Here is an 11090-nt window from a genome sequence, read left to right as displayed (position 1 = left end):
AAATCTATAAGCTGTTTATATTAAGGAGGACAAAGAAAAAGTGGCCACTTTGTTACTAATGAGAGTGACACAAAGACATCAGAGTATGAGGTGTACCTACTGTATATAATAACATTTTATTTTTTTTTAAATGCAGGGGAAAGGTATGTGTGTGAGAGGCACGAGGCTGCAGCTGTGAAAGCAGAAAGATGACCCACACATGGCAGAATTATGTTGCCGTAGTAGCACTTTTAATTCAACCATATTGTAGCATTGCTGTGAAAAAACATGACCATTTCCTGTACATAATACAAATGTGGAGTGGTATTGATGCCGACACATTAAAATGAAGGCCAACATTATAAATAATGGAAATAAGGCATTACATTAAAAAAGGGCATCTGAAAGTTTTAGGACCTAAAGTTATAATTCTTAGCAAGAACCAGCTACAGCCAGTTAAAACTGGTTCTGTTAACACAGAACAGAAAATTCTGAGAAGTTGAGAGGATTTTCTGATCATTATTCACTTGAGAGAAATGTTGCTTGTGGTTTTATCAGTCAAAAATACAAGCACAGACATTTCAAATAGAAACAGGAGATTCAAACCAACATCTGGATTTTAAAATGAATTTCAGTCGGCGTGTGTGAGAGAGAGAAGCAAACAGCAGGTGGAAGTTTTACTGTTTGGATTCGATAGATAAAAACGTTTGAATGAGAAGCAGCAACTCTCACTTTTGAATTTTCTCTCTTTCTGCACCTCCTAACAATTTCCGTTTTCCTGGCTTGTATTACTCTTGTTTAGCACTCAGTAGAGCACTCTGTAATAGACAAGTGTGAGACCATGATCGACTACTGTGCACGTATGACCTTGTTTGGGTTATTTTCAGGCTTTCGGCTAAAGCTGAACTGAGCCCTTTTTCTTAAAGATGAAGACTTTCACAACAACGATCCAGGCTTCAATTTAAGTACACTTGACCTCAAAGTCCAGTATTTTTGATAAATGTGAATACTGTGTACAGTACCAAGGCGCAGTTTTGAAATCTATGTTCAAGTCTACTCTTAAAGGTGGTCTCAAGTACAGCTCATGTGTACTTGAGTACGGTTGGTATCAGATGTAAAAGCACAAATTCTGAGACACTTCTTAATGGCGCTGGTCTGTATGTGCACAGCATGCACCAGTCTTACTTACTTTGGTACTTTGGTGCTTTGAGCTTAACAGTAACACTAGCCTGACAACATGCTTACAGTAGTTGGGGTTTTCATCCAAATGTAGCACAAAAATGTAAACCACTTTTCAGAAAACTGTCAAAAGAAAATGCAAATTTATGTGCTTTTCTTTCAAGTGCTGTTTGGCGAATATTGAGTTGATTAATCAAAATGAACAGTAGGTGGTGCCAATTCTCAAGTCAGTTGCCACTGCAGAAGAGTGCACAACAAGATGACTCGTGTGCAATAGCACTAAAAAACCATCCAGAGATGATGAAGAGAGCTTGCAGCAGCCTATGCAAAGACGGTAAATTTAGGTGACTGTAGGTCATCATTTAGTCGCTCAATGTGTTTCCTTTGCACCTAGTAGCATTTACTTTATATTGACATATCAACGTTACCACTTATCCCATGGGTTAAAAGATTTTTCTTTTTTTGCAATATTTACCTAGTTTTATTTGTTCTGATCCTCTGGGGAACATGAGCGACTGTACAGTTTCATTATAATTTATTCAGTAGCTGTTGGGATATTTCAGTCTGAAGAGAGCTAAAAGTATTTTTTGATAAACTGGCAGGATGCAAACCCACTACAGAGAAAAACAGAGGACAGAGACTAATGGACAGTGGGCATCAGAAAAATACGCTCAGACAAAAACTAATCTTATCCATCTGCACAGGTCAGATTTAACACAGGAAATGGGTTTCTTTCTCTCTCCATTCTTCATTGATTCCTCTTTCTTTTTCACCTCTCTTGTTATTTCCATCACTCCCTCTTCTGTCTGCCTCACATGGATGGATGAGTGGTGGAAATAAAAAAGTGAGCTGAATTTCTCTTGAAGACGTTTGTCTCCTGTTATGGAGAAAAACACTCTGCAAAGTGACAAAGGGGACAAATGAAATATGAGTTAGCAGCTGCTTTCTCTCTTGCACAAAAATGCTGCACAACAATTAAAATAATCCTGAAATGTGTCTGTATTGGTGGTATTCCTGTAGATCTGTGTTTTGTGTGAGTTAACATGCTTAAAACAAATGAATGTTGGTCCACTCCACCATTAAAGGAAAACAAACAATAACAGCTACTTTCTGCTACTATTGTATTAGTTTGAAGTTAAGATACGCTCTGAATATGAAGTCACTTGGCATCCTCACCAGAGCAGATGTCATCGAGGTCATTGATTTCTTCTTGAACTTTGAGGAGGAGGACATCCTGCAAGATTTCCTGCTGCTGCTCCTCAGCCTCCACCCCGAGAAGCTCCAAGTGATGATCCTTTAATCTCAGCAACGCACGGCCTGGAGGAGAGAAGTTGTGAGTACTGACTCATTCATAACTTCAATTTGTACTGAGTGTAAAATAAAATGAAAAAAGGTTTGGAATAGGGGTGTGAATCTTTCAGTATCTCACGATTCGATTCGATTTCGATTCTTGGGGTCAAGATTCGATTCAGAATCGTTCCTCGATTCAAAACGATTTCAGATTCAAGATCGATTCCTGATTCAAAATATAGGCGGTGTAATTTCAGGATCTACTCCAGTCTGTTTTGCCAGTGGCATAATATGTTATGAAAGCAAAGTGTGTATGACTAATGGAGCTTTTATTATGTACAAGCTTTTATGTTGTAGAAAACCTTTCTCCCAAGTGTTGGGAACCAGAAAGTGAAAAACTAAACATTTTAATTATTATAGTAATTATTATAGTTTAAAAAATGGACACACTTTTCCAAAAACCATTGGTTTTTGTGCAGCTGTTTGTGTATCCCATTATTTGTGCCATTCTGCAAAGCAGCTCCTCTGTGATGATGCAGAGGGCCACATCACACTCCTGGGGGCCTGATTCTCCTGCCTGCTCTGCCTGCAGTCAACACAGAGTTTACATCCATATGAGGCCCTGCTGCTTCCTGATTTACCCTTCTCTCATTATAATTATCAGGGCTACCAGTGTTTTTTCTAATGCACAAGGCGCTAGCAATATCCCAGAGCGATAGAAACAGTTGGATTAGACCAATCACAGCGCAGTTTGCTCCAGATGACGTATGTCTTTCGTAAGCGGATGCGTCGGATCGTCTTCCGATTGGTGGACAAGACCAAAACAAACCTCTGACCTCTCTTCAAAGGAACCAAGGGAATCCAATATGGCGTTTAGCATCGATGCTAATGTACTTTTATCATCGAAATATTGATAACATATGGACGGAAGACACCCAATATCGGCTCTATCATTATGGATATTGAACAAGGTCCCGTTACAACATCCAAATTCCCAGACTGGATACTGAAGCTTCCAGAAGAGCTACGATGCATCGGAGACATCCCTGTGAACGGCACAGACGGCAGCTTTCACCGGCGAAAAAGTAAGATAATCCGACAAACAGTCTCAAAAGTATTACTTTTTTAAATGATAAAAATTTTAGAGGGTTAAGAATAGATGTTTGGGATTTTTGAATCGATTCTGAATCGTTAAAAACGAGAATCGAGATTCTTGTGTGAATCGTTGTTTTCCCCTCACCCCCGGTTTAAATATTTACATCGTTTTGACAAATGGAGCTCCACATCTAACACTGAAAACGAAGTGGACGCATGAGGAGTAGCTACCTGATATAGCGTGCTTGATTATGGCTTTCTGGAGCGTGCCCATGCAGTCCGGGTAGTGGTCCTGCAACCACTCCAGCACTTCTTCCACCGACCACAATGACACGCGCTTTGACAGGCTCATCACTGCAGCCACACCAGCAGCAACACCCTGAAAAGGCAAAACCAAACCGTATAATAAGAAGCCAAACTACAGCAGTGCGTGATTCTTTTGCTCTCCTATTGAATATTCTTTTCAACAAGCTTACATACTACAAAAAGCATAATCGAGTTCCTAAAAATTCAGTCACAGCTTTTGGTTTTGGTGTGCCACCCCAAATTTTTTGTTGGCACGATCTGGCCAACCCAATGAAAAATTTTAGCAGGGGCCACAGATTGTCACTTGAACTGTCTTTCATAAACACCCATTATTGTTTATGGAGCGACTCTCTGACCTACTGTGCTTGCGGATGATGATGCATAATTACAAAATATTTTATGTGAGATCCGTTTTTGCAACCCTTTCAAAATAAAGGGTTTGAAGGGGTAATTTACAGAACCTTAACTTCAAATAATAGAGTTTAAATCAGGGCAAGAAACTTGAACAGTCAGATTAGACGGGTTGATGAAAGCCAAAATTTAGCCTTATTTCTTTGAGTGATGCCTCTGTGCTTCCAGGTCTCAACTATTACTTTGGTTAACACAACGTTATAGTAACCAGTAGAATTAATTTCCAAAATTCAATTTAAATAAACTGAAATCGTCCTTTAATATGTCAAGACAGCACAGATGTTGAGTATCTCATTAGGGCTGTACCTGCTGTAGGTTACCGGGTGTGTTTTCTGCTGCTCATGTCCCTCACTTAAAATAAAATTATATAGGTTAGCACTTACTGTGTGTTCCACTGTGATTAAGTGTTATTTTTGTTATCAATTGATCTGTTTATCTGTTGTTTTTTTTCCAATTAATCTAAAACATATCTGGAAAAAAAAGTTGTGTAAAAGAGCCCATCTGAATTTCCAAAAACCTAGGGTGTTGTCATAAATGTTCTTGTTTATTTACAGTTTATTCCATCTACAATGCAATGAAACAAAGCAAAGCAGGAAATCACATTTTATACGTTTGGCATCTTTTGCTTGATAAATGACTTAAGTGATTACTTAACTAACGACCTGCAGCACTGTGTTAATAATAATAAACTCAAAGACTGTTGCCGTGATTATTAGAGTTCACCTGACCAGAATGTAAGCAGATAAATTCAGTGACTGAGCAGACGTCCCCCTGCTGCAGCTCATGTGCAGTTTTGCTGCGGGCACATTAGCTGAGGACATTGTTGTCTGCGGTAGACCCTCAAATGTGAAGAAATGTCTATTTCTCTTGATATTTGCCGCTTTGGATTAAATTTCCTTCTCATGTGGTGTTGCCTGCTTCCTCAGTATAAGCCTGTTTTCCAGTGATTAATTCAACAACCTCCTGTACATGATGCCAAATAGTCAGTTGAGGGATTCCTCTGAGATGAAAATAACTGCAAGGTGAAACCAACCAACTCTGACACTCTGAGGTCAAAAAAACTTCTGCTGTTTTTAAAAAAAGAAAATAAGTTTCTTCTACGCCTCCGGTTCTTTTGGCTTTCCTCCCAGCCATATCCTCCTGGGCTCCACTGCTATAGGGCAAAAACTGCTAAACTGTTGATGTGACCTTTTCAGAGGGCCAGTCTAGTTATTGGGGTATAAATACAGCAATGTAATTTCCTGTGTTAATTAAGGGGGGTGCATGATTGGCCGGGGGAGTAACAAGGTCCCGGCGGAGTAATTGACATACAGAGAGTGAAGACCTTTACACCGGGACAAAGATACAGAGGAAACTTGTCTTCAGAGTCGGGTGAGCTGAGGGTAAAAGAATGTTTCTGTAACATTCATTTTATGCCTTAGAGCAGCATTTCCTAAACTATACGACTCCCAACCTGCATCTGTGGGGGAATAAAGTGACTGCATATACAGCTTGTCTTATTTGCTCTGAGCCACTTAATTTATGTTTATGTTGTCCAGTTACAACTGAACCAGGACTTGTAAACAAAAGTAATATTCAGTAACAAGCAGGATGGGAAATTGGCATTTTGTGCCACTCACTTGAGGGCTCCTGCAGATCCTTAAAAAGTCTTAAAAGGCATCAAATTCATCAATGTGAAAACAGGGTTCCTACAGCTAAAGTTAGATTTAAGACTTTTTAAGACTTTCTTAATGCCACAAGGAATTTAAGACAAAAAAATAAAAAACACCCCACATGAACTGAAAGAAATTATTTAATATTTTAATATTTGCCCAAATGTTTAGTGTAACATAAAATGTGACTTTCTTTTTTTTTGTCTAGTGGCAGACACAAGGGTAAACAGAATTGGGAAATGTCTTCAGTTTGTCTGCGATTGTGATGGCATTTTTATGTTTCTCACTTTGCCTCTATTCCATCAAGCCTTTTATGTATTGCCTTTACTGGTTTTCTTAACCAGTCTGAAATGATTGGATTGATGGATAAGACGAGCAGCTGCTGCAGAGGTGAGTGAAAGCAAACTTTAAGACTAAGTGCAATTAATGTTTAACTTTAACTTTCACTGCGGCTGGCATTCTGTTGCTCCGTCTGCGCCCAGACAATGCACTGCACCCCGAGACTGTAATGAAATAAATAACCAAATGGTATATCAACAACAGCGCTCCTAATGAACGGTCTAGCTCCAAAATGATAGAATCAATATGTGGCAGCAGATATTTCATCGTGGCAGGCCGCCACAAATAAATGAATGTGTGGGAGACCCTGTGGATGACTTATTGTAGTGCAGTTTCAATGAAAACTGGCTACTTGGGGCACCTAGTAGCTCACCTGGTAGAGCAGACATCTCATGTACTAAGGCTATGTCTGTGCCACAGCAGCCGCAGGTTCGATTCCAACCTGCAGCCCTTTCCAACCTGCAGCCCTTTGCTGCATGTCATCCCCGCTTTCCCCCTTTCACGCTGAAGCCGTCCTATCCCAATAAAGGCAAAAAAGCAACAAAATAAAAAGAAAACTGGCTCCTTAAACAAGATTTTATGGCATGGCTGAAACTGTTACAAGGCATTGCATGATGATGCAAAAAGCTTTTCAGACTAAGCGCAACGGGAATCATGGCAGCAGAATCCCACATGCAGAGTGAGAAACACAAAAATGCTAAGTAAACCTGCCGAAAAACACCAGACATTCCCCCTTCTCTGTTCTACCCTCGTCTCCACTACACAATAAAAAGTCATCTTGTTTGCTACAATAAACATTTCAGCAACATTTTTCCCTAACCATATAACTCGTGCCAGTTCATGTGTTCATGTGGGTTTTTTTCCCTTTAATTTTGGTTATTGTGAAATCAGTCTTAAATTGAATTCATTTAAAAATCTTCAAAAAGTCTTAAATCTAATCCTGCATTAAGCTGCAGGAACAATGTACATATATGTAGCTTCAACATATTAACTTATACTCATGGCTTCATCCAAATCGATGTGTTAAAAATGTAAAACACGTTCAACAGCTGAACTGAAGTGCTTTAAGTGCTATTCATCTTATTAAAATAATACTTTCCTCCCCTTCTTATACTATCTGTTCCTGCTGCTACCTTCTGCTTCTGTTTGATGGTTTGATTGAGCTTTAGGGTTGAAGTGAATGTGTGGGCAGTTGTGTTTTGGTTTGACTGCAGCGTGATTTAATATACAACAACTAAAACTGTATTTTAAGTACAATGCAGAGGAGCATTCACAGAAAGGAAAGAATTGTGTATTTGAGAAAGTTGTGCATTATTATCATCGTGGGAGCCTCAGATTGGCTTTTTAAAAAAATAGTTCCCCAAACTCCTGGGCGTTTTTTTTCTTTCCATGCTTGAATATGACAAGTTTTGTATATCCTGTTATCCCACCAGGGGACACAGGATGGTTTTGGATTGCAAGTGGGAGGGCATCATGGCCTTCTCTTTTGAATTTCCTGTCATTTCTTTTGTGCAAAAATGGGTATAATATTAAAGCTTCTACACAAGTGTCAATGTGATAGCCGAGTTGTAGTTTTGATAGCATAACGCTTTTGGATACCTTTGTTGAGGAATGTAATCATACATTTAAATAAAAAAAAACTTTTTTCATTTAAAAAAATGTGCAAATGTCTAACGTAGATGTCATCAAAACACAAGAATCAACAACTTTCTTTCAGCAAAATACAATCTTAAGTTGGGGAAATTGATAAGTTATTACTGAAATACATGGTACTAAACATTGTACTGAGTTTCAGAATCATCAAGCCCTAATACTGTGACAATTATACTTAATTACCCCAATTCTGTCCCAATTTACCTAGCGAGAAAACAGCTGAATGTTAACATTTTTACACATTAAATACCCTTAAGCCAACAGTCAGGTGGCTCAATGTAATTTTCTTTTACACGTTTTAACAACAGGATACATATTGAAATGGCAGGTCTCTTCATGCATCCCAAGGTGTAATTCTACCATCTTGTGGTGTCTTACCGAATTACATCATCTCTTGATCAACCCTTCAAAGTTTTACTGCTCAACAGTCTCACTTCCCCAAGAACCAGTTCACACAGACTTTAGCTCTCTAATCTGCAGCTTTGGTCCACTTAACATTATGCAATCTGTCCTTTAATGCACTGTTTCTCCCATGGTAAACGGTTTAGGCCTTCTCTCTGTTCTAACAAAGACAGCTTATTTTTGTGTGTTTCTCTTAAGCAAATAGCAAAACGTGAATTCACCAAACAGGACTTTTACCGTTTGAGGAGAGTTTTGTTTAAAGTTTTATTCATGCATCTTGCACTGCCCAATATAAAAACTTTACAACTTGACCTTACAGACACTGTGCAATGCTGTGCTCAACTAAGATGTAAAAACACAGCAGAAACTAAAAAAAGTGGTGTAAATATTGACAGTGTGACTAAATTAGGCATGTTCTTGTACTCGTGCTGTTGCCGAATTGAAGCAGGTACTCTGAAACGTCTTTTCTGTGCTATTGCAGATGTTTACTTGTTCCAGTAAATAAACCCTGATTAAAATGTCTAAAATATGAATAGAGTTTGGCTTGTTGCCTTGCGTACGTGATAGGAGAGATAGCCCGCTCGGGGGCTTTTACAACAACCCATCAACAGCTGTACTTCCATAACATCAAACATCCATAACAGACATTAGGTAACAAAAGGTAGACATCTTTGGTAAACTTTATGAAGGTTTTATGTGGAGTAAGAAGTTATATTTACCTCTAGTCCGTTTGATTTTTTGACAGAATAGCCTATTAATGGCGATCCTTGTCTGTACCTGTTGAAGTGTTACTGTAGGTACATTCCTTCTCCTGGCCCCGCCCACCGAGCGGGCACGCGCTCGACAAAACCCTCTTCCGCACTCCCGCTGCACAGCTGTTCGTGATACCTTCAGGTGCTGTCAGAAATATTGGTATGTATACTGTACATACATAAAGAACATTAATCAAAGCGTTTTAAATGTGAAGATGTTTCTGTGTTGAAATTGTAGATGTGTAATACCTGAAAATATAATGGAAAAAAGTCAACACTTGCCTCATTACCAGTGTTGGACAAGCATGACAAGCAAAAAACAACAACAACAACACAGTGACAAAAAAATACTAATGGGTAAAATTAAATTTAAAACAGACCAGTGCAAGAATTAAGTGGAAATTCAGGAGTAATGTAGCCTACAGTGTAGTCATAAAATAATCATTTAAAGAGAAATCATAGAAATGTCTTTCAATAAAAATAAGTCTGCAAATGTGATTTAAAAGAAGATAGTGATGTAACCATCGTTGTGGATAATTTATCTATCCTATTTGTCTTTCCACTGTTTTCCACTTTGATTAAGAAACTCTTAAAGCCTCTTAAATGTCCACCTTTCACCTTAGGAGCTTTCTTAAGGGCTGAGATGCTTCGTGGAAACTTTTATATTTATCAGGACCAAGTCTTAACTTAAGAGTGAAATTCTTCAAAAACGTCATGACTCGAAATCATTTGTAACTTTTAGTACAAGTAATTTTCCATCTACACCCAACAGAGGGCGCAGTCGTACAGCAGACGGCGCTTCCCTTCTTCACCTCCCTCAGTTTCTGCAGCAGCTGCTCGACAGTCAGAGCAAAAACTTCAGCTGGAGTTTTGTGATGGTCACATGACGATGTTGTGGGTATATTACTCCAAATGTCTCAGCGTGCTCGCTTTTGTAAAGCTCTGCAGCACAGAGAGAGGCAGACTGTGTGTGTGTGTGTGTATGTGTGTGTGTTTGCATGCTGCAGCGCTTCACTCTGCCTGCACGTTTCATTTCATGCAGTTTTGAATGACACTTTGACAGCTGAGGAAACGCCTGGAGTTACAGCGTCTGGACGCAACTTTTTGAGGGGAATTATGAGAAACGTGGAGCTGTGATTTTAATTTCAAATTGACAGCAGAAGAGGTGAGAGAGAGGTGGACCTTTTGCTGCTTATTGATTCTAAGTTTTATGTCTTGCAGGCTTAACATGATCTGTCAAACTTGTATGGTAAAATGCATGAATTCTTCAGTGGGTGCACCTGTTTCAAACCTAAACGGTGTCACCTGTCATTCCCTTTTTTAAACAATATTATGTACAAAATATCCCAGGGAGCCCTAGTATCTAAAGAGTGTTTGCACATAAGCTTTTCATGCCAAATTATGTTAGTCAGGGACTTTGAGTGTTAACAGGTTAATGACATCTGCTGAGCACTCTCAAATCACCACATGATTCATTGTGCTTTGACCTCTTTAACATGTCAAAGTGGTTGACATCTGTTAAATATTCATTGCAAATGGGTTGAATGGCACCAGTTAAAAAGATTTACTCAATTAGAGCGGTATGCTGAAAGGACGACAGGGACAGGAAATGAATGTTTAATTGAACTCATCCGCAGAAAATTGTTGCTTTGTGTTTCAGTCATGGGTGAAGTATCTCTGCCTTTAATTAACCGAGAAAAATGGGTTAATGTTGCACACGGATGATTGAGCAATGGCATGGGATGGCTGCCAATATATAGAGAGAATGTGTTCCAACTACGCTCCAATAGCAAACCTTTAAAGTAATGGTAATAACTGCATGATCATCAGGCATGCACTTACTTTTAAAAGTGATTTATATTTAAACTTCTAGCATCTTGCTGTATTAAGTCATTAAAAATGTGCAAGTTTTAATATTGCTCCCATATTTTCAATAGCTTCTCTGTCTGAGACCACACGCACTGCTGCCCTCGATGCTCACTTGGGGGCAAGTCTCGCGAGGCGGCGATGCATGACAGGATAATTGTGTCAT

At 39.0% G+C, this 11090-nt stretch overlaps 2 protein-coding genes across 3 annotated transcripts in view; one reads left to right on the top strand and one right to left on the bottom strand.

The window, feature by feature from the left end:
- Positions 1 to 208: 208 nt before the first annotated feature.
- On the bottom strand, positions 209 to 9137 carry LOC121955581 (sterile alpha motif domain-containing protein 12-like). The gene is made up of 4 exons (XM_042503601.2): positions 9026 to 9137; positions 3775 to 3922; positions 2335 to 2475; positions 209 to 2055 (listed from the first exon to the last, which is right to left on the bottom strand). The coding sequence occupies exons 2-4, from the start codon at positions 3893 to 3895 to the stop codon at positions 2039 to 2041; spliced, it is 279 nt and encodes a 92-aa protein (XP_042359535.1). The 5' UTR covers positions 3896 to 3922; positions 9026 to 9137; the 3' UTR covers positions 209 to 2038.
- scara5 (scavenger receptor class A, member 5 (putative)) overlaps positions 3301 to 11090 on the top strand; it is a 101129-nt gene continuing 93339 nt past the window's right edge. Inside the window, exon 1 of one of the 2 annotated variants that reach the window (XM_088089257.1) lies at positions 3301 to 3533. In XM_088089257.1, coding sequence (XP_087945383.1) covers positions 3478 to 3533 — 56 coding nt within the window. In that variant the 5' untranslated portion in view covers positions 3301 to 3477. Of the gene's footprint in view, positions 3534 to 9943; positions 10224 to 11090 lie in introns of those variants that run through there. The other variant, XM_042503559.2, reaches the window with a different exon arrangement.

This window comes from Plectropomus leopardus, chromosome 16 (genome assembly GCF_026936395.1).
Source record: "Plectropomus leopardus strain MGB_pleo_1.0 chromosome 16, ASM2693639v1, whole genome shotgun sequence".
Lineage (NCBI taxonomy): Eukaryota > Metazoa > Chordata > Actinopteri > Perciformes > Serranidae > Plectropomus > Plectropomus leopardus.
Note: the sequence above shows the minus strand (reverse complement) of the source record. Positions and strands in the feature narration are given on the sequence as shown.